Consider the following 24,066-nt stretch of genomic DNA (forward strand, 5'->3'; position numbering starts at 1 on the left):
ACAAGAGAGAGAGAGACAGACAGACAGAGAGACAGACAAACAGACAGGCAGACAGACAAACAGACAGACAGACAGACAGACAGACAGAGAGGCACTCATGAAAAAAAAACTAAGTCAAATGTGACCGCCAGCAAATATGTAGCTCATGAGCCTCACTTGGCTTCCATGTCTTTAGGGAATGTTTTGGCACTGTGCGATTTCCTTGGCTCTGAAAGTGTTTCCAGGTGGTCAGTGGTCAGTGTGTGTAGCTGTGGGAGGGATGAGCCTGACAGACGGCCTGATTGGCCTGGTCGGGCACGAGGCCGGGGTCTGTCAGAATGGACGTGGAGGTGCTGAGAAGGCGGAGTGAGTTGAGGACAGCTGACCAATCAGAAAAAGAGAAAAACAAAAAGAAAGATCAAACACAAGGAGGGGTTTTCCAGAAAGCAGGTTTAGTTAAACATCTGAGTTTGTTAACCCTGAGATTAAGGGAAACTGGTCCAATAAGAGACAAAATCCCTGTGCACTGGCCGTTCTCGGATCCCAAGTACTGGTAATACACAGAAATCATTACCGCACACTGGTTTTATATTACAGATTGTTTATCCCTCTAAATAAATAAATGTATAATATTACAGATCTACACTCTGTGTAGTCTGTGATATTAGACCAGTGTGCGGTGATGATCTTAATTCAGACTTTGGGTCAGTTAGTGCAGTACTCACTGGGCCTGAGTGCAGGCAGGGAGCAGTGCTGGTCCAGCCAGGAGAGGGTGGTGCGGCACAGCTCCTCCAGACTGGCAGTGGACACTATGCTGTTGTAGGACTCAAACAGAGGCTCAATGATGATGCTGAACTGCAGTGGGGAGCTCAGGAAAATGTCATCTAGCCAGGAAAAATGTCACAGATACACACACACACACACACACACACACACACACACACACACACATTCACTCTCTTTCCTTTCCTTTTCTATTGCATCCACATACACACACACACACACACACACACACACACACACACACACACACACACACACACACACACACACACACACACACATACATACGAGAGAATAATCCTTTTAGTGATGGTGCTGCAAAGAAAAGGATACAATCCAGAACTTCCAGTTGTGCAGCGTCTGTGCTCTGACATACTCGCGGAACTTCTCCCTCATGTGGTCGAAGCGCTGGGGGGTGATGGGCACCCCGGTGGCAGGGAGCTGCTGCTGACACACACTGCCCAGAGGAGACATTGGTCAGTGTTATTTATTTAAGCAGGGACAGTGCACAAAAACATTAACCTTGTACAATACTAGGAGAGATGCATTGTGCCAGGTTGTAGCAAATATGGCTAATTTCCCTCCGTAGTCCTTGAGCAGGTAGGCTATGAGACCATGAGACTATTCACATCAGCAGGCCCTTTGTATTCACACACACACTGGACTGCAGTACACGTCAATGCTCACCTATACACAGTGTTTGTATTCTGACAGGCACAAATACATAAACTCATAACAGCAAAAATTGTACAAACTGAAATAATGTGCACCCTGAAATAAGTACTAAAGTGTTATATGCATACTGCATATAAGAATTTCCTGTTGTTCCCGTAGTGAAATATTTTATCACATTGAAACACATTAAGAAGTCAGTGGATTTCAAATTAGAACACAATAAAAAGATGAGCTGTTTAACACAGGCAGGTGATGCCTCCAACGGACAACTTTATCCTGACTCATTGATCTTGTTTTGCCAGTATCTCACCGAATGGAATTCTGACCTGTGCTAAACCTGTCGACAAGCCTGCAGCTGGTTAGGTGCACTCTCTTTGATAATGACTCTCCTCTGATGACAGAGTTGAGCTCCATGTCCTCCCAGAGACACAGAGAGAGAGACAGAGAGAGACAGAGAGAGAGACAGGCAGACATCCCTGACCTGATATCAGAGTTATAAGCCCCATGATCTCCTCCCAGAAAGAGAGTGAGAGAGACAGACAGACAGACATGTCTCTGACCTGATGGTGTTGTTGAGCCCCATGATCTCCCTGAAAGAGACTGTGAGAGAGAGACAGACAGACAGGCAGACAGACAGACATGTCTCTGACCTGATGGCGTTGTTGAGCCCCATGATCTCTTCCCTGAGCCGGTGGGCTTCCTCGTGCAGCTGCGCTCGCTCCTGCTGCATCTTACTGACGTAGTCGGCCGTCTTCTGCAGCGTGGTGGCCTTGCTGATCTGAAAACAGAGATACACCGACGTCGTTAGGCCCCTTCGCTTCTCTAATATCAGCTCTTCATGCCACTACAGCACTAGTGACAGCCATGATATTAAAAGCTGAATGTGACATCACTCATACCTTTATACTGGGTTGAGAGCTCAGGCTCGTAACAACGCTGTTTAATGTGTCAAAGCCCAGCTTGATGTTAAATCGCCTTTTCTGCTCGGCAGAGATGTGAGTTATCCTTCTGGTTTCAGTCTATAAAACATTTTACCATCAGTCACATATAAATAGGTATATTAGCTACAGGATAACATATGAAAAGGCACTTTAGTTAAGAAAGAAAAAAGTCAAGTCACTTTAAGGCAGGGATCACATTAGCCAGCGGCAAGCGGCAGGTTCCTATTGTTCTCTATGGTTCGGCAGTGGAACGGTGGCAATGCTGGCGTAACGCTAGTGTTGAAGAAGCTGAGCGTTGAACTTGGTTCTACTTTCAAAGCGCAATTGTCAATTGTCAGTTAAGGCGAACCGTTTGTGTTACCATAGAAATGACATAGAACTTATTATGGTCTGAGCATTGTGTTACGTTTGCCACTGCCGCTTGCTGATGTGATCCTTGCCTAAATCAACTCATAAACTCATAAATCAATAAAGCAGGTAAAGAGGAAGGGTAGAGCAGGTAAGGTGGGGTTACCCTGTTGGGCTCTGTCTTAGCGTGGCCTGGTACGGAGTGTGGGGACCCTGGGTTGGAGCCCTTCTCTAGCGGGTGTGTGGGAGATGTCTGGCCTGAGCTCCCAGGAAAACTCACTAACACACACAGAACAGGCAGCACATCACAAGCTACCCTTGATCGCCCTGACCACCCTGACTGAAGTGTCTACTGCAACCAAGAAACGGCAGAGCATGTGGTGTGGAATATTTCCATTCAGACACTGCAGTGGTGGTAAGTGAGGTTCCTCCTCCTTGAAAAGCACTATATAAATGCAATGTATTGTTGTTGTTTACAATATACTGCTTTATTCAAATACATGTTTTATTAAGTCATGTGCTGTACCTGTTATACCTCTGCCTTCTGTGCCACAGATCTTAACGGGCGAGAGCTTCTCTGTCTTGGGGGTGAGGAGCCCGGGCCCCTGGGTGAGGAGAGCGGACACGGCGGACCCCTGGGAGGCTCCGGCCGGCGCCCCCTGGTGGCAGAGGGAGAGGGACGGCCCAGAGGAGGACCAGTGGCCGCTCATCTGCATCTGTGGAGCGCCTCGACCAGTGGCCATACTGCTGCCAGCCTGCTCAAAACCAAATAAAGAAAAAAAGTTACAGAAATATGAATATGAAAAGATGTTCTCCTCCTAAGAAAAGCTACAAATGTTCAAACGTCCATTACCCTTACAGGCAGTGAAATAGGAGACTGGGCCCTGGGGCCTTTTGGACCGTGGACAGGTGCATCAAATGACAATGCAGGCTTCCCTAGAGGAAAACAAAAGCAGGATTATTTCTTATTATTCTTCTCACCTTTACATTATCTGTAATTGTGCCATACAATGATAACATTTAGCCAACATGGGATAACATTTTAACCAAGACGGAAACTATATAAGACAAAGCCAGTTGATTTATTATTTATGTATGCATGTCATGCACAGAGACAATATAATCTAAACAGTAAAGGTCAACCCAGCGAGGTCCACTCACGCTCTTGAGTGCTTGCAGAGAGCAGCTTGGCCAGGCAGCTGGTCTGCTGCGGCAGAGTCGGAATGGGAGCGCCAGAGCCGGCCCCGCGGGGGGGACCCTCCGACTTGCGCTTGTGCTTGCCCCGGTTGGTGGGCACCGAGGGCTGCTGGGGCATCGAGAAGAAGTGGGACAGGCTGGGGCAGGGCAGGGTGGGCAGCGAGGGCGGATGGGCCGGCGGGTAGCCCTGGAGGGCACAGGCAGCGGGGAGATAGCCACTGCCACCGCCGCCGCTGCTACTGCTGCTGCCGGTCAGGCCAGGGCAGTCGTGGAAGCGGGGATCCTGTCCCGGCAGGCTGATGGTGGAGCCGGTGTGGGTGATAACGGTGGAGGTGGACACAGTGCCACCACCGCCACCGCTGCTGTATTTGTGGCAGGGCCCTGGGTAGAGGTAGGGACTCTCGTGGGTGATGATGTTGGGCACTTGAGCGACGGTGGAGGACGCCATGGTGATGGCAGGAGTGATGTAAGCATAAGAGGGGATGAGGCTAGTGGTGCCACACTCATTCTGGGGGCCATAGTCTGTGTGACCTTTGAACTTGGGGTCGCAACCCAAAGCAGCTGGGTCAAATGTCATGTCAGGGGTAAGAGGCTGTCTGTGGTAGTGGGAGCCCGGAATGGTGTCAGATGATGAAGGTGTGGATAGTCGATCAGCTGAAAGACTAGGCTGGAGGGAAATGCACACAGATGACAAGGGAATAATTAATTATGATTGCAAAACAAATGTATCTATGAAACAAAAATAAAATAACATTAATGCTGATGTATCTTTCATGTAAACATTTATATAATGTAAGTTAAGTTAAACTTTATTCTTCTTGTAGGACATTTGTCCCCTGTGCAATTTACCCATGCAGGGTAAACACCATCTCTATATTTATTTAACAGTTGCTTTACAATGTTCTGCACATTGTCCTTCAACTCCAATGAGATGTTGCCTGAGGAGAAAACATTATTTTCTATTTCTCTCTGTAGACCAGTGCCCAATGAAAGACACAAACTGAAAAGCAAACTGCTTGAGTCCAAGCAAACTGAAAACAACTAGACTTTGAAAAATGTGTTGAGGAATGATTTCCCAGATGCTACAAATATCAAGCCAAAAATCTTTATTTCAACATATATATCCAACAATCCTTACATTTGGCTATTTGACCACCACTACAGATGCATTCAAAAATAGCAAACAAAATAATTGCTTTTCCAAATGATATCTGACATACTACATCGATATTTCAAACAGGGAATTATTTTGTGCGTATATTTTGAAGTTATATTACATACTGTACATTGGTTTATTCGTTCAGCTTCATGAAAGGTGATAACAATGTCCATGTCGTGTGTGAAACAGTCACTGGCTGGCCTGGCGTTAGCCTCCTGCAGTGCTGCTGTATCTCACCTGGGAAAGCTGCGTGGGGTCTGTGTGCAGCAGCGAGGTGCTCACAGTGGGGGTGCCGGAGCTGGGGAACGACCCGCCAGCAGAGCTTTCAAAATAGCTACAGTCAGCATAGCTGGCCTGGTCCAGAGCCTGCCCCCGGTAGCTGGTGAAGATGTCTGTGGGGGGAGATGGAACGGACGCCAGAAAGACTGAAGTACACTTTCATCCACTCCCACTAACCAGCAACAATGAAGTAGAGCGATCCCTAGCATCCTTAACAACAACAACAACAACAACAACTACAACTACAAAAGAACAACAATAACTTGATTTTGTATTTTCCCTTGTGTATGTTCTTTCACATCTCGAAAGGCGCTTGATTTTACTGCTTAAAGCTGTGAAGGGGCAAGAAAATGCAGAGAGAAATCAGTACTCATATTGCATCATTCTGCCAATACAAATATGGATGAGTTGTGCATTTTCCCTTCACACAGAACACAACTGACTGCCTACAGCACTGAGTCCCTTTGAAGGGAAATGAGGTTAAAAGTAGGGGACATTCATTGCATAAACTTCAATAAGAAACAATGGACTCCAATCAACATACATACAGCATACAAAATTGCTTGTTCCCAACAAAGTTAAAAAAAGAGGAGAAGGTGAAAAAGAGGAACCTTTTCCCCCTGTTCAGCAGTTCCACTAACTTTGTACTTAAAGCCAGTATGCATTATGGAACAATTTGCTCGTTTTGAGGTATGTTTTTATGGGTGACTAGTTTTGGTATCACTTCAACTCATTTTGATGGCACAAGTGTGCAGTGATCATGTGAGGAATCACACTGTCATTCACACTAGCCCCTCAGATTATATATACTTATTTACACTTTTTCAGGAAGTTAGAAATATATTTATTACCATTACTGTAGTACTAACTAGTGAAGGTCCAAATGTTTTCAAAACCTTAGGGTGATTTTTTATAACAGTTGTATAACCCAACAATTAAGAACCTCTATGGCTGCTGCATGTGGTCTATACCTTTATGGACTATTATATTTACATTGGATACATATGAGAAGACATACAGGGCAGGCGGACCCAATGACTTCTGATGACCAAGTAAACTCTGAGTGATTTCGCAACCTCAGTGTGAGTGAATGCCGGTGACCCTGTGGTGATCCTCCAGGGTTTCCCTCTGTTTGTGTGTGTGAGTGTGGGGGGTGGGGGGGGTGTCTCCCTCTCTGGATGCGGAAGCAGCACATGCAGCACTTCACCACATCCCCTCCCACCCCCACACTTCCACTTTTACACCACACACCACCCAACCCACTAACCGACCTCTGATTCACCCGCACACGGTGCTGCACACACACACACACACACACACACACCGTACACACACACACAAATACACACACATACACACACACACACACTTAATATGCCATAAATAAAGCACTTTCACTTTTAATTCATTCCAGACATGTATTTGCTCTGAAATCACCACTGAATCAAAGCACTAGCAGTTGTTTGTGGGAGGTGCCTTGTCACCTGCCATAAATGCCAGGATAACTACAGTAAAAAGCACAAATATTACAGTCTAAGTTTTCAGAAATACATAATATATAGCACTGTGAGTGACTCAAAAAAATGTCTCAACGATAACTCATATGGTGACCAGGTTACTATTTTTCAAAAGGAAGACTGAGCATTAACTGCAACTGAGATTCACATTTTGCGGAGATCAATGATGTTGCAGTTAACAGCCCTAGTGCTGGGTGGACCTACCTGGAATATCCATGAAGTCGTCCAGGCTGGGCTGCAGAGGCGTGAGGCCAGGCTGGATCATGTCTGCATTACTGGTGTAGGCTAAGGAGAATGCAAGGGACATGGCAAAAACCACAGTGTTATCGCTCTCTCTCTGTGTGTGTGTGTGTGTGTGTGTGTGTGTGTGTGTGCACATGTGTCCAATACTCTCTGTTAAAGCTTCATATTTGCCTAAATCAGCTAAATTTGTGGTGTTGTGCATGTGTGTGTGTTAGGGTGTGGAGACTGAGTGTGTGTCTCTTCAAGTATTCATTCATCATGTTCCTTATTTGTCATGATGTGTCCCTCCTAGCTCAGATGACACAAAAACTAGCAAGATGTGGATAACACTTAACCCATTCAACTTAATCAGACCACTACACAAGCAGACTTTCTAGTGTCCTCCTCTGATATCAGAAGATTTGAGTCCACCACTGCTCACAGTGAACCACAGGGACAAGGGCCTAAGTCAGATAACAAAAAAAGAAATATGATGGAGAATATAAACCTTTTCAATCTTTTCCTAGACGTTTTCCGGTTGAAACATTAAAAACTAATGGAAATACTTTGAAATGAAAATGAATTAGGGCAATATTTTGGCGATCTAAAACACATGGTCACTGGCGAATAGCTTAAACAGTCCACATTGGGGGTGGTTTTGTTATCAAGCGTTGGCTCCAGGGTAGGAATTTCACGGCGGCCACGTTGCCCCTTGCGTTGGCCGTGATGCCCCTTTGGAATTCAGAGGTTTACAGGCCACTGTGGCCTTGGTGCCCCCTTCTTTCAATATTCTGGTTTGCGTCCGACTAATAGCCTATTTTATTAGCCTATGGCCTGACAGAATAATCTTAGCATTCACAGCGCAAATTAATGTAGTCTTTTACGCAGTGGAGAAAGTGACAGCGCATGGCAAGAAAGAAAGTGCGTCCAGATTCACCCATTCTTCTCAGTTGAACTACTCCCGAAGTAGCCTACTCATCATACAGACATCACAAGTATTATATCACATGAAAGAGTTTTTTCTCAGCTTTTAAACAATGTTAGCCGTTTGGTGAACGGTTTGCGACACAAATAAATACTATGGTTAAATTGAATCATAAATTCTAGGTTCTGCTCCCTACCCATTCATCTCGGTGGAATACTTCACGAAGCCTTCGTTCAAAACATGGCAAACCATATATCAAAATAAACAGCAGACCTTACCAAACGCGAAGTATTAAAGTCCCCTGTACAGTGTTTACATTTTTCTACCTGATTTCATAACAGGCCAAATACAAAATGAATGTACCAAATATCGCCTAGATGTTGGTAAATATTAAAATCAGAGGATATACAGCTGACTAAGAGTTTGTTAAAGTAGCCATAATGATCACAAAATGCTAAGCATGCATCTAGGCTATTTGAGTTTCTTAAAGCTGAGCTGTGCTTAAATTGTTCAATACATGATTTCATAACAGGCCAAATATAAAATAAATGTTAAATATTGCCTAGATATCTGTAAATATTAGATGATCAGATGATTTCAGTTCTATGTTATATGTCATGTTTCATGTTTTTGTAATGATTCATACAGTGATGCAGGTCTACTGCTGTGAATAGGCTAAATACAATTTTGAGCATTTTTATAGCCTACTACTGTATAGTTAACTTTGGCCTTGGTGCCCTGACATGTGGCCTTTGTGCCCCCCACCAAATATGCCCAACTGAAGGCCCAACTGAAAGTGGCCTTGCCCCTAAAATGGTGAAATTCCAAGCCTGGTCGGCGCCTAGCGCATAAAAGTTGGTCTTATACTTCTTAAACGCGAGACCGTATGGAACAGGTATTCCACTAAACCATGCTTTACTAAAACCTAGCAGAGTATAGCCTACACGCATCTGCACTTGTCTATTATTTGAACTCATCTGAAAGTAAAGTGAAACTAACTTCACTGTGGTGTCACAGTCAACGACAAAACAGTTATACACAGTTAATTACTTTCACTATTGACTGACAATGGGTTACCATCGAAAACATAGCCTGAAAAAAGCAACACTTACCCCAATAATGTTCGAATGACTGAATAAAAAACCTAATGACATTTAAGAAGTTGCTGCTTACATCTCGTGACAGTGCGTCTTCAACTGTGCTCTATATGCGCCTTTCGCTATAGACCAGGTTTTTCTTGGTCAGTGGCGCAATGCTTTTTAGATAGTGTTCGATAGTGATTTTTAGATCAAGCACCAGACCACACCTTAGGTCGTTAATTGCCACAACCCTGAGCGCATTGTTCAATAAAAGAGATGCGCATGGCGAAAAACTTGAGTGTATAATAGGAATAAGCTTTGCATCGTGATAACAACACACTTTGCGCCACTCTTTCGATCGCCATATTAGAGCCCTTAGATTTAGCGTAATGCTCTACAAAATGACTTTAAAACTTTTCTTTAACCATTAGCTCAATGTTGCTTTCTGTGCCACCGGATATGCCTTAGAAACCCACATGTTTGTTTATGCAGCTGAAAGAGTCTATAAAGACACGGAACATGGTCCAGTCCAGTCCAGTCAGGCTACCCAGAGCAAAAGGCCCCCCGGGGCGGCCCCTGGGGTCCCGCACTCACCACTGTGGCGCTCGTCTCCCCAGGAGCTGGGCTTCTGGGTCATGGTGAACAGCGTGTCCGAGATGTCCGACAGGAAGCATTCCAGCTCCTCCAGCGGGTCAGGCTCCTGGTACATCTGATTGGACCATTTCTCCAGACCTGCCCGGCCAATCGGTCCCTGGAGGAAACAGCGAGGGAAGGATGCTCAAAAGGGATGACCACACAAGAATGGATGAGGGAGTAGACTAAACAATTGAGACATTCTTTCAGTTCCTCAAATGAGAGCAGCACACCCAGCTTGATAGCGCTTAATACAGCCTATCATCACTTACATACATATAAGTGTACACGCTATCATAATCACAAGTTAATAACACAATAAAAGCCAATAAAGTTGTCCATAAGAAAATAGAGCAGATCTAGAGTAGAGTAAATCTTATTTTCATCAGCACCATGACTGCTACTTGCTGCAAACAACTCCTCAGTGAGGGTCTCACTGTTTATCAATGATCCAGAGGCGACAACAGAGAAAGTCAACAGCAGAAATGGGTACCATTCTAACAGTCATCCACATGAGGGCCCAGATACTCACTAGGGACCGGCTTGACCAACACAGGTACACATCCAACAGAGCCAGTTTGATGGAGTTTGCAAAACCCTAAAACCTTTACCAAGATAACCCAAAGCGTGTCCTCAGAATGTAAACACTACATACTAGGAGGCAACTGTCGAATGCAAATGCTCGATGCAGTAGCACATTGATCCTTTAGCTACACAGGTATATAAAATAGCATTAATAGCCATTAATCCAACTGTGCGAGAAAGGAATGAAATCCTTCCACAAATATCTGAGAGGATTTTGAATAAGACACATACTCACAATTCTGTAAAAAATAGCTTTATCTCCGACTTGTGAGATGACCGTGTCTTATCCTTCCCAACTAATGGTGAAGAGTGATGGCCAGAGCAGGGCCCATATATATAGGGATCCCCAGATTGGGGCGGAAGTGCTTACGACTGTGTCTCCGCCAACGCCATTCCTCCTTCCTTTATTTCTCTCGAGCTGCTCGCTTTGGGTTTGTGGGCTTTCTCAGATGGAAAAAAAACTGAATGGGTGGTTGCTGCAGTGAAAGTGTGTGTGTGTGTGTGTGTGTGTGTGTGTGTGTGTGTGTGTGTGTGTGCTTCTGTGCATATACATGTGTGTCAGTGTGTGTGGGCTTAATGAATGTAATTTAACATAAAAGTGTGAACTGCAGGAACCCCTCATCCCATTATACTTTCATTTATTTTTACTCTGTATTTTCTGATTCTCCATTTTAATGAAAGTGGCAGCCTTTTGTCCCTGACCTGGTTCAGCACTCCCTCACGTGTGGACTGACAGGAAGCCTTACTGCCCCCATCAGGCAGACAGAGACATAGCACCTATGCACCTGTGGTGCAAATCACGCTCAAATAATATGTATTTTGCATTAACTACAGTGTGTCTGATATGGAAACCCAAGAACACGCATGTAATATGTGCTGATCTGCTATATGTTATATGTAATGCTGTCATATGTTATATCAAGGGGAACTTCACCATTATGAATGAAGTTTGAGACTGATTTCACACCCATAACAGCAACAATTCCCAGAGTACATTTATATCAAAGATTGTATCAGTTTATCAGTTCCACATTGATATTGTGTGTAGTTGTATTATGTTGTGATATATCTGTATTGCTGAGAGAAAGAACTGCAATCTGTGTTACCCAAATATTTAAAAAGACCACTAGCAGAAATAGTGTTAAATGAGTGCTATCAATTAAGACCTACAAAGACATATTTAAGAGCAATTCCTTTTGACCAGCTCCTTTAAATTTGGGATTTCTCTCTCGACTTGTTTGTCCATGGCCTTGATATAACCCTTGATATGTCCCCTTGATATAACATATGACAGCATTACATATAACATATAGCAGATCAGCACATATTACATGCAGTCTCATGCCCTCAAGTGGGGTGGTCGTGTGTTTACTAACAACTTGGCACGCACTTTCAGTTTGTCATCAATGGACAATGGGATTCATCATTATGAGAACAAAAGTGCAAACAATTCTGCATCTTAAGAACACACCATAAACCTGAAAAGGACACTACTCAAGAACAAACTTAAGAAAAATCTTGTGAATGAGGACCAATAATACGTTTTCAGTATACCAAACTGTACATTCCCAGTCTACAAGACATGACAAATCCTCCTTACGTTACTTCAATTCCAGTAAACTCCTCCTTTCCAGACCAACCAGCAGATTCAATTCCAACAACAGTTCTACTTTTCATAATTGTACAATATAACTTCTTCATATCATTTAACTATATTTGTGCAAAAAAGAAAGCAGACCAGCATTATGACTGGCGTGACTATAGTGAATAGTGAATTCTATCCAATTATTTCATTATAAAAATAGGTAATAGTCAGAAAGCCAAAACTGATATTAAAACTTTGTCGGACACTTTTTGGTACAAGCATACAACATATCCAGTATAAATATTTAACCCCTCAACATGTGTTCAGGCCAGGTTGTCAGAAAATGTGTTTTTTTTGTCCATTTTAACACTATATTCTTAAAAGTGGTAAAAGCGGATTTTCCCCCCAAAATGCTTCGATTTTCTTCCATGTTACCTACTGTAATTTTCGGCAAATGTGCAATATGATCCAACTTATATGCAAGCATGATCATTAAAAAATAATCATCAATAAATACCACAAGAGTATCACACCACAAGGGGCACTGTTGTGTCAGCACAGCTGTGAGTTGGCATCAGGCAGAAGATCCAGAGAAGATGATCACAGCAGGTGTCAACAGTGAACAAAACTCTATTAACGATTTACGGCTCCACCATTGTTTACATGTGTTGAAGTCAATGGGAGCCGTAAATCGTTAAAGGTTGTATCAGCGATGGCAGGGTAACGTCGCTTCTGTTGACGTTCAAGCAAAACAGAGAGCTAGCTCACTACTCCCTCCCTCTCCCTCCAGTGCAACTGAAACTCTGCTGAATGCGCATCTCGTCGGTTATTGGTTGGAACACTTTATTTTGCCTTTGAGCGGTTGGCAACATTGTTGTGTGCAGATCTCAGAAATCAACAACAATTAAAGTAATGTCCATTCCAAGATGCTTCTCAATACCACAACTCCGGCGCTTCATTGAACACAGTCGTAACATACAAGATGAAGTTTTTCATCACCTAGCAACTACCCCCACAACACCCCCATACGTCATCACTCACTCTTGCTCTCACACCACACGCACACTCAGGCAATACAAAAACAGTATACCTCACATAAAACCTCCCCGTTATGACATGGGATCATTTATGTTTGGGCCTTTTGGGGCCTGCAATCACTGATACAACCTTTAATAGAGGTGACCAAAGAATTTCTCCTGATAGTGTGACTGCGGTGCTGGTATTATTGGAGAAAATTGTAGGCCTACTTTACCAGCTTCAGTCTTACCTGGATACAAATAATCTCCTAGAGCCTTTTCAATCTGGTTTTAAAGCTCGTCATAGTACTGAGGCACCACTTGTTAAAGTTTTTAATGACATGCTTCAAATTACTGATAATGGTGACTGTGTGATCCTGGTTCTTCTTACAGCAGCATTTGATACTGTAGATCATAACATTCTTCTACATCGCCTTGAACATCAGGTTGGTATCAAGGGACCAGCTCTTGAGTGATTTAAGTCCTACCTCACTGACAGAAGTTTCTCTGTCAGCATTGGAGAATACACCTCCTCCTCAGCACCCCTCCCCTATGAGGTCCCTCAGGGGTCAGTCCTTGGCCCTATCCTCTTTTCCCTTTACCTTCTGCCACTGGGTTCCATTCTAAGAAAATATAACATCTCTTTCCACTGCTATGCAGATGATACCCAGATATACATTCCACTCAATCTCAAAAACTCCCAGTCAGTTACAGTACAAAGCTCTTAGACTGCCTTGAGGACATTAAAGCATGGATGTCCTTAAACTTAATAAATTTAAATTAAAAAAAAGCTGACGTTTTACTATGTAAACCCAGTAAGGCCTGTAAAAATAGTCTGGACTTGGCCCCTCTGCGTCCTTTTGATAAAGACTCTGTAAGAAACCTAGGTGTGATTTTTGACTCTGACTTCAAACTGGAGAAACAAATAAGTAATGTAGTCAGATGCAGTTTTTTCCATCTCAAACTCTTATCAAGGGTCAAACCTTTTTTATCACTGGTCACCTTGAGACTGCCACACATGCTTTTATTACATCCCGCCTTGACTATTGCAATGCACTCTACACTGGTCTTAGTTGCTCCTCCTTGTCAAGACTTCAACTAGTTCAGAACACTGCGGCACGCTTCCTGACCAGAACACACAGACGACAGCACATCACTCCAGTTCTTAAGGCTCTTCATTGGCTTCATTGTGTGCTTTAGGATACATTTTAAAATGCTGTTATTTGTTTTTAAATCTCTGAAAGGACTGGCTCCTCCCTACATAGCAGATCTCCTACATCCACACACACCCATGAGATCAACGAGGTCATCTGACCAACCACTATTGTTAGCCACTCCTTCCTCAAGATTAAAGAGTAGGGGGGATCGTGCCTTTGCAGTCATTGGTCCCAAACTCTGGAAAGAACTCCTACTCCTACTCCTACTTTACCACTGGCTAACCAAAGCTGTGGAGGATGAAGCACAAAGTACTTCAATCCATGATGTTCGCTGTGCCCTGTTTCGGAAAGTGAAAGCCAATGTGGATTAGTTTAGATCAGTGTAACTATTCATAGCCTTACAGTTAGGCATGTCATATTCTTGTTAAAAAAAAAAGAAATAAGCATGTCAGCATGTTCAGGGAGGAGACGTGAGCACAACCTATTACCGGTAGTCTAGCTGCAGAGAACACCCGCTCGGATGGCACAGAAGTCGCAGGCACACTCAAGTAGGAGATTGCTAACTTTGCCAGGTGAGGATACATGTATTTCTTCTTGTTGGCCTTCCACTATATCATGGGGTATTCATTGGTGGGCATATGTCTCGGCAGTATTGCAAGAGTTTGGTTCTGCAGAGTAACAGTCACAAGGTCTTGACAATGCTCTTCTGTTGTTTACACTATGTAGCCTACACAATGTAGGTAGATAGCGCAGTAGCCTAGGGGGTTTCATTCATGTTAGCAACAGGAAAATAGGCCCTGCTGGGCGACCTGTGACAGTACTGTAGGCGCAGCATGAATTATGTAGGCTATAACACATTGGCATTGCGAGAAAATTGCGATATTCTAAGCTATTTTAAGATCAAATTTCGCACGCAGTTTGACTAGTAAACTCTTCTTTTGTGTCCCTGACCAGGACTTCTGCCTACCTGAGTGCCACTGCTTGGATGGGGAAAAACATACCTTTGCCATATGACTATTACATAGTTATTACTACTAACTAGTTACTAATCCCTACACTCTTAAAAGGAATGTGTTGAAAACAACACAACTTGCGTTGTTTTTAACACATCTCTGTGTCTAGATAGGGACAACACAGTTTGTGTTGTTTCCTTTTTTATTTGTTACACAATATGTGTTGAAAATAACACAACTTGCGTTGAAAACAACGAAACTTGCATTGTTTTTTAACACATCTCTGTGTCTAGATAGGGACAACACAATCGTTTTAAGAGTGTAACCCTAAAGAAGTGAGAGAGCAGTACCTCTATAGCACCATAGACCATCATCTACAGTTCTACATTTCTGCCTTGACATTAAAGTATTATAACTTGTGCAGCATTGCACTGTCTCTCCCTACAAGCTTTAAACTTGGCTTGACTCATTCCCATAGATAGGGGTACTGATTGATAGAGGTTTTGAGATAAGCTGATATTCATTTTGAAAACTGGTTCTCTTTAGGCAGAGAATGTTTTTTTCATGTTCTAGTTCTGTTGTCTCTTACACTGTACAATAAATGTTGATTCTGACACATCTGCAGACAGCCCATGCATGTTAACTTTTATTTGATACCTTTTTTATGTATATGGTCCTTGTGGTTATGGAGATATGTTGGCATGTCGTGTTGAGCAGAAAACCTAAAATTGCTTGTACAAGTCACACACAACAAATCAGCTTGACAACAACCCTAATATATGGGTGTCTTCTAAGAGAAAGTGGAATATTCCACTATGCATATCCATTATGCCCAATATTCCAATATGTGGTTTAATGTTCTGCATTTCTCATTAGTGGGTCACTTTGATACTAAAAGTATGATTCTATGTAATGACTGTATGATATCTTTACTGTCCCTGTGTATATCTGTGTGTGACTATGTATTTAGAGATAAGCAGGAATATTATGACTTTGCAGTGTTTCACTGTTCTGCATGGCTGCGTCAGTAGCTATCTGCTACTTAAACCCTAACTATTTCCTTGTCTAGTTAGAGCAGCTGATGGATCTTTAGGTGAAGTCATGCTGTCTCTATTATTGGCCTGAATGGGTCGCTATTAAATCTATGGTATCAAACTTACCATCACTTGAAACTGAAAACATATGGTGACAGCTTGTACCAAAACATGTCCGCAAAAGTCTTAACAGTAGCCCTTTTCAGAATTGGCCCCCTGACTATAATGCGGCACAGAGTAGTAGTGGACAAAGAGAGGGCTTTTTAACTGCTTGTGCAAAATGAAGAGCTGATTTTCACGCCTTGTTTCAGAGTCAGAATGGGGTCAAAATCAAATGGGGGGGTTGTTATGAGAGGCAAGCATCAGAGGTTGCCGTTGCGCCATTAGTGTGTGCTCTATTAGAGGTGATCATCTTCCCACCTTGGTTGCCCTCTTCACAGAGCTCTGTTCCAATAAAGCGGGTAAGCCAACGCCACATTAGGGCTATTACTGCTCATTACTGCTCCTTTTGCTACATAATGACACATAAGCAAGATGAATTGACTGGATACATACAGTATTTCAGAGTGAAATAATTATATGTACTGTAGTTCAATAATTGTATTTTCCTTTTTTGCTTTGCACAGTGTGTCAGCGAAAATATGAGCTCTGAACTCCCTGACCAGATAACCTTTGCTGAGGTCATGGTGCCAGGTGTGTATTTGTCAGTGAGTTTGGACATTGTAGGACACATGCTGACCCTCAGAGGGGTCCAGAAGGGGCTTCTCATTCAGACTGAATGGGAGAAGGATGCACATGTAGAGTCAGTGTGACTGGCAGCCTGCACATACGTCATTCAATAAAGAGTTCCCCCGGAACACTCTCTCACACAACCATTATGAAGGAACACACACACACACACACACGAACACACACACACACACACACATACACACACACATGCACCTAAGCTGAAAATCTGCTTGAAAGTCATTAACATTCACACAGAAATACAGAAAGACTGTATGCTGGACGCACAAAGCAGGTGAGTCAGAAGTGGGTCACATTTGATTAGCGTGACATTAAGCCGAGGCAGCGCTGCACAGGGAGGAGGGCTGCTGTCAGTGAGGGGATAACATGACTGACACCAAGGTAGTGGACGTTGTGACGCAAAAATGTTTATCATTTGTAAACTGCCACTGTCACCGTGCGAGCACAAAAAAGCAAAGTCTGAGCGAATTCTATTAATAGACAACCCAGAGGACCACAGCAAACATGAACTGAACTCCTAGCCTACAAAAAGCAAACACGCCAGCGGGGACACGGGCTGCAGCGGGGTGCTTTAATCTGGACATGGGGGAGATTTAAGTGGTCAGGACAGGCTGCTGAATCCACTAAACCCACACGGGCCAGATGGGAGTGTGGGGGAGCGTGGAGGACACACATAGACACCTGATAGAGGCAGTGACCTCTGACCTCAAATCAGGTCCTGAGTGGAAAACTGGGCCACATTGGGTCACCGTCCGTGATGGTCATACTGGTTGGCATGCAAAAGGGTGCTGTTGTTTACACTGGGGATGCCTTACCTTTGGAAGCATTGGCAGAAGCCCATCTTTGTTTTTCTGTAGCTGGAATAGAAAAAGAATTAGACTAAATGAATCTAAGATGCCATAATGTATCTGAGTTGAAAATGATATATGTATCAAAGTTAACTCCTTACTGACTTCTCCCCTATTCCACTCACTCCCATCATTGAAAAATGCTCTCTCACACCTGAAATCCTGCCTGCCTGTTCCCTTCTATTTCTCTTGAAATACGTATTTTAAATACATGCATCATAAATAATACCCATCCCTGACCACACTAATAGGTCAATAGAGGACGCCATCTCTACTGCATTCCACACTGCCCTGACCCACCTGGACTCTTATGTCAGAAAGCTGTTCATTGACTTCTACTTAGCATTCAATACCATTATCCCTCCAAGCTGATCTCAAAACTCAGCCAGCTTGGTATCAGCACATCACTCTGCAGCGTCATCCTCCTGACTAACAGACCACAGTCTGGTAAGTTTGACAACCTCTTCTCCACCACTCTTAATCAAGAACATCAGTGTGGTACAATGCTGTGCACTGAGCCCTCTTCTATACTCCCTATTCAGTATTTACCCGTGACTATGTTCCTGTCAATGACTCCAACACCATAATCAAGTTTGCATTTGACACCACGGTGGTAGCTTGATCAGAGGAGATTGTGGTGCCTCGTGGTGTATGTACACACATGTACACCCCCCACCCCCCCAAACATCAACGGAAATGTTGTGGAGTGTGTATCAAGCTTCAAATTCCTAGGGGTTCACATCTCCGATGATTTCACTTGGTCCCTAAACTACTCCACCGTTATCAAGAAGGCACGCCAGCACCTCGACTTCCTGTGGAGTTTTAAGAAAGTTCACCTTGGTTCCAGGATTTTTGTGGACCTTTACCGTTGTACCATTGAGAGCATTCTCACAAACTGCATCTCAGTCTGCAGTGCACCAAAAAGCTCTCCAGCGGGTGGTGAAAACTGCCCAACAGATTGTCAGCACTCTCTTGCCCACCATTTAAGTAATTTACTGTATACTGTATAACACAGCCATGTGGTAGGACTCTAAGTCTATATAACTGCACTTTCTTTTCATAGTTTTCTTTTTTTAAATAACTATGTTTTTTTGCACTTCTGGCTAGATGAACTGCATTTCATTGGCTCTGTGTTTATACGGCACAGTAACAATAAAGTTGAATCTAATCTTATCTAATCTAATCTAAATCATTAAAGCATGTGCTTTGAAGACATTTATCAGAAATCAAAACCAAACATATCACACTGTAAATGTCAACTGTCAAATATGTTGATGAGCTCACCCTCTTCTTGTAATAGATTCTCCACTTGTGGTACTCCTTGATGACCACTTCAATCCTACGTTTCCAGTAGTTTCCCTCCAAAACAATTGCCTTCAAACACAAATACAGATGGATCAGTTGTGTCAGTGAAAACAGAAAACATACATCATGCATTGGCCCTTTAATGTTGGTCAGAGTGTCCAGTAACCTTTGTCTTTTTGTCTAAGGAAAAAAAAAATTGGTCAATTTATATATGTTTGGCTTGTTGGTATCTGGTTTGTCTTTCAGTCACAGATCATGTCTGTGATTTCTGCTGGAAAGTGCTTGACCTCTAGTTCAGGAGTGTATGTGATGCAACAGTGGGTCACAGGGACCGCTGTAGTTATGTCATTTTGTTTTCAGTGGCAGAGCTCACCTCAGGTTTGCGATGGGCGTCAGCCTCCAGTCCTTCCAGTGGAGTAACAAAACCACATACTGGGTTCCTCCTTTTCTCCACATCTAAAGACGCATCAACAAAATGAAAACATGACCTGATGCCTCTCAACTTATCTTCTTATCTTATCAACTCATGAGAAGAGAGGTCTTGCAGTATACTCAAATACAATACTACAAATAAAAAAAAAGACCAACAACTGGACAAAATACAGGATTAATGTGACATATTAGTCCATTCTTCACAAGTGGATTTTTCAGATGTTTCCTTTTTGACATTTCACAATCATTGCAACTTATATATTTATTTGCAACTGTGTTTTTATGGAGAGCGTGTATCGGTCTCTGTGAGACAAAGCTTCATTTGTTGGTTATCAGGCAACGCTACAGTATGGCATGAGAGTTAGCCCCTGGTGTAGGAAGCATGTCACTAGGCCCACACTCACACTGGATGAACCAGGCCCTCCATATGCCGTTGTTCAGGCGAATCTTGTCCCACCACAGCAACCTAAGACCTTTGAAAGACTTCCATTTCGGAGAAACAATCTTTCCACTGAGACAAACAAGAACAGACAATTGCATAATAAATATCTTGGTGATTACAAAATGGGCCAAAGTTCACATTTATACTGTATAAGTTCCAGAGGTGGCCAGGGTTAATCAGCAAAACAGTGAGGGGTGAACATACAAATCCCAAAGTTTAGCTCCACTTTTATATATTTTAAAGCTCCAGATGTAGCAAACTGCACAGCAGATGAATGCATTGTTGAGGTGAGAAAACAAGAGACCTAGTGATACCATATCATTATCTATTTTCTTTTCTATGTCCCATGGCATGTCTAGGTCAAACAGCCTTCGAACTGACTATGGCCTGGAATTAGTCACTTTGTCACATCCTGCTAAGTTAAGTGATTGGGTCTCCATTAATCAGGCTACTAAAAGCCCCACTCTTTTATGTTGATGCTGCTAACCATGCTTTCACAGTGTCAAATGTTGAACAAACATGAGGCAAAACAGACATGTCTTCCCTGGGTTGCTAAGAGGCCAAGTGAATCATTTTCCAGGGGTTACAGTATATACCTAAAGAGCAAAAACAAGGGAGAAAAACACTTGTGTTCTCATCCAAAGGAGCAAAGGCAGCACATTACAAGGTAGATTAAATAAAGGAAGCCCTCGCTTGATTGACCTGGGTGAGCTTGTTTATTCATCATGGGTCAGTCAGAATGATTAAAACCTCTAATGATTGCAAGCAAAATGTCTTTATGCATGAATTGATAACATTCATGAATGCATCTTCTGAATGTATGCATTTATGGATGTCTGCGTATACCTACATTACAAACGCACTCCAACATTTATTATTTATTATTTCTACATCTGTATGTGTCAGCTCAGCTACATTTACTTTGTCTGCACAACTGAGGCATCATAACTACAAAAACATGGACATTTTGTACACATATGCATACAGGTTGCTGTAAAGTCGGTTTAGTCTTTGTAGAAATACCAAGCTGCATATGAGAAATTTCTGACCAGTTAACTCAAAAACAAGGCAACAGATTAGATCCACTAGGTACCATGAGATACAATTACTTTTTATATTACAGCTATTCCTGTCAGTCAATATAAATATAAATGCCTTGAACTACCCATATTGAAATATTACTGTTCCCGGCAAGCCCATTTTACAGTGCACTTATCTTGTATATCGCATGATACAACTTAACATGGAAAACAGCTGGAGAGAATGGAATTGAAACCAGTCATAGACACCAACACCAATGTCTGTTACACAACATAAATAGGATAGAGGGGAGACACTACAAAAAAAAGTGTCATCCGTTGCAAAATGGAGCAATCTCTTAAGACAGGGTAGGGGGCCTTTGGGAACTGTGTTTTCTTATCCTGGCTCAGTTACATTGTAACCCTCAACTGACTGCTACAGTGCCAATTCTATCCAAAGTCCAGATTACTTCCTATGTGTATTCTTTCCCCCTTTGAACATGTTAAGGCATTTGCATGCTGATATTAGTGACTTGTCAGTCAACATTACAGCATCAACTTCCAAAGATAAATCAGTATGAAATGTGAATAGCCTATCTCTCCATGTATTTTTTTTAAACAATGCTAACCTTGAACACATTAATTGTGCAGGCTACACAAGGTAGGCTAGGCTATGACACAAGTCAGTGACAATAAAAAAGAATCCTGTAGGCTAGGCTATTTAGGCAACCACAACTGAACTGAAGTCTACCAGGTTTAAAATCATACGTGACAGATTGGTGAAAAAAATACTTGCAATGCTTTGCAATAGGCTGTTTGAAAAAAGACCAGTGAATTACCTGTATGCAAGTGTCATGCATTCAAACAAACGTGTGAGCGTTGGGTCGATGCTAAGGCTCCCAGAATTGAATGGACCAAATTTGTAAGTTTGAAACCCAGTCTTGTTTACAGTGCCGAAGTCGGTCACGACACTTTTCCGTCTGCGCAGAGTGGCATCACTGTGGGGAGAGGACACCATGAAGTGTCCGCTATGAATAACCTGTGAACGCAAAACCGACCCAAAGTTCGGTCCGACTCCAACATTTGCCAAGGGGTCGTCTTCAGGGTCGGAATCCGATTCTGAATCAGGCAGCCGGTTTTCCTTCGAGTGCTCAGAAAACTTCGGAGACATTTTGTCCACTTTGGCCATTGCAACTATGGGATAGACTAGAATACTCACACCTCCCCGTTCAGCTGTTAAAAGTACTTGAGCAATTGATCAGCCGGGACCTTAAGGCTTACACGACCTCGTGTGACCATATACAGTACTACCACCAATGACACTGTCAAACATGTTCTCGAATGGTCTGATGTGTTATTGCATGGAGGCTTTCTCTGAGGATAGACTGAAACATTTAGGCCATCGTCAGATTTTAACCCTCCTGTTGTATTCGTTTCATGTTTAGGCCTACTAGTTTGAGTTCAAAAATGACCACTGCATTTTAACTTATTATGAATCCATAGTAAGACATATTATCATCTAATGTTGTGATAAACCTTTGTATCAAATTAAGTTCTACTGGATATTACTAGTTTTGAACTTCTATTCGCTATTTATGGCCTGCCGGCCTCATTGACCTGAGCTCATACTAAAGGGGAAGATAGGCCTACTATTGGGGAAAGGTTCTAGTGGGGGCTGGCATAGAAGCAAAGATGGGGAGTGAGGATGTGTTTGTGTGTATGTGTGAATGTACAGAATCACAGACACAGTCCTTCTGATCAGTAGGTATGTGCCTGGACTCAGTTTTATGGACTCATTTTCTCACCCATTCATTTCTAATGGCCAGTCATTTTTGACTGGGAATACACACGAGTATTCTAAAGTTAAATAAAACACCCAAATTGTTAGGAAAATTATCATTTGTTTTGTGTGTTCAGATGCCATGTGTTAACAAAGTCATGGAGCCTCGTGGTAGTCAGAATAAAATGAACAATATTTTTTAAAGAGAGAAAAAAAATGTAAATCAGTCCAATTTGACTGTGAACACAAGTAGCCGTGTTCTGTTGACTCCCATGGCCCACTGTAGGCTATCTGTGTGGCTGATATGTCGTTGGAACAGCTGAATATAATAATAGACTGATATTTGGGCCTATTCTAAAATTGGTGGACTGTTTTTGTTACCAACTGTATAACCTAACTGCAGTCTGACTAGTTTACATAGCCTACAATCCTCTCCATTAGATAGCATACCCTCCGCTCCAGATACACTACTATGCAGCAGGGCATGTCATGGAGAATTCCAATGGGGTTCAAGTTTTGTAAGAGCATAGTTGTCTTTTAGAGTAGGCCTGTGTGCCTACAGCCTACCTTTTAAATGATAGTGCCATATCTTTCTTTCGCCCTGAAAAGAAACCAAATTCTGTCAACCTGCTCTTCCCATCTCAGTGGCACTTTTAACAGTGGTCCCATAGAAAACTCCACTGTAAATAGGTGGACACATCTCCCTAGTGGCCAAATTGAGGAAAACATCAAATTCAGGGCTGGATTTCAGTTTGGAACAAGGATTATTCTTCCCTCCTCCCACAGGTAAAACAACTATTATTATACTGTATAATAGGTATGTGCCTGGACTCAATACTATACGCTGACAGGTTTTCTTACCTATTCATTTCTAATGGCCGGTCATGTTTATATTATGGATGTCCACACACGTTCAAACGAATTAACTGTTAATTCAAGAGAATCATGGGTATTGTCATTTTCCTGTTAGAGAAGTGTTTTATTCAATTAATCAATTATAAGTCATTCCATTCTTTAAGACATGATAAAACCAGAAGCAGATTGCTGCTTGTATAAATTAACACGATTCTTATGGACTTTAGAATCCAATACTTATGTAGAGTGTTTGTAAGAATAAAATTACCGTTTTTCATCTTGTAATGGAATGGAAAGTGATTTCATGTTTCCTGTGCACAAAACAAGATGACTCCCTTCACTTTGGCTGTATAACTACACCAACCATTGTTTTTACTCCCTATTGTTATTTAAACCAGTTGACCATTACCAAACCACCTGGCTCCAAGTGCATGCCTTCCTAAGGCCAGTTCACAAACAGCCTGGTTGGCACTTTTGGATTTGCCGAAAAGGCCTCCTGCCAAGAAATGTCATGTGAATAGCACTTCACTTTAACTCACTTCAGTTCAGTTTAGTCACTCATACATGT

At 42.6% G+C, this 24,066-nt stretch overlaps 1 protein-coding gene across 3 annotated transcripts; it reads right to left on the reverse strand.

Annotated features, from left to right (window-relative positions):
- On the reverse strand, positions 1–22,160 carry LOC121709849 (carbohydrate-responsive element-binding protein). Of its 3 annotated transcripts, none has more exons than XM_042093480.1 (17): positions 21,703–22,160; positions 19,807–19,913; positions 19,344–19,426; positions 18,950–19,039; positions 17,633–17,674; positions 9,699–9,855; positions 7,083–7,163; positions 5,320–5,474; positions 3,888–4,590; positions 3,580–3,662; positions 3,262–3,481; positions 2,893–3,005; positions 2,337–2,456; positions 2,088–2,215; positions 1,096–1,219; positions 705–834; positions 1–360 (listed from the first exon to the last, which is right to left on the reverse strand). In XM_042093480.1, the coding sequence occupies exons 1-17, from the start codon at positions 22,050–22,052 to the stop codon at positions 236–238; spliced, it is 2,811 nt and encodes a 936-aa protein (XP_041949414.1). In that variant the 5' UTR covers positions 22,053–22,160; the 3' UTR covers positions 1–235. The 3 variants fall into 3 exon arrangements, with proteins under 3 accessions (XP_041949414.1, XP_041949412.1, XP_041949413.1); XM_042093478.1 differs by having other exon boundaries at positions 2–360; positions 3,253–3,481; positions 21,703–22,158; XM_042093479.1 differs by having other exon boundaries at positions 2–360; positions 3,253–3,481; positions 3,586–3,662; positions 21,703–22,157.
- Between the last annotated feature and the right edge of the window lie 1,906 nt (positions 22,161–24,066).

The sequence above is a fragment of the Alosa sapidissima genome, chromosome 5 (genome assembly GCF_018492685.1).
Source record: "Alosa sapidissima isolate fAloSap1 chromosome 5, fAloSap1.pri, whole genome shotgun sequence".
Taxonomy (NCBI): Eukaryota; Metazoa; Chordata; class Actinopteri; order Clupeiformes; family Clupeidae; genus Alosa; species Alosa sapidissima.

Excerpts from the sequence above, each read along its gene's own strand:
- LOC121709849 (XM_042093478.1), bottom strand. The coding sequence starts at position 22,052 with ATGGCCAAAGTGGACAAAATGTCTCCGAAGTTTTCTGAGCACTCGAAG. Across the intron at positions 19,040-19,343 it reads ACGCCCATCGCAAACCTGAG|GCAATTGTTTTGGAGGGAAA; the intron begins GTGAGCTCTGCC and ends TTGTGTTTGAAG. Across the intron at positions 5,475-7,082 it reads CGACTTCATGGATATTCCAG|ACATCTTCACCAGCTACCGG; the intron begins GTAGGTCCACCC and ends CTCCCCCCACAG.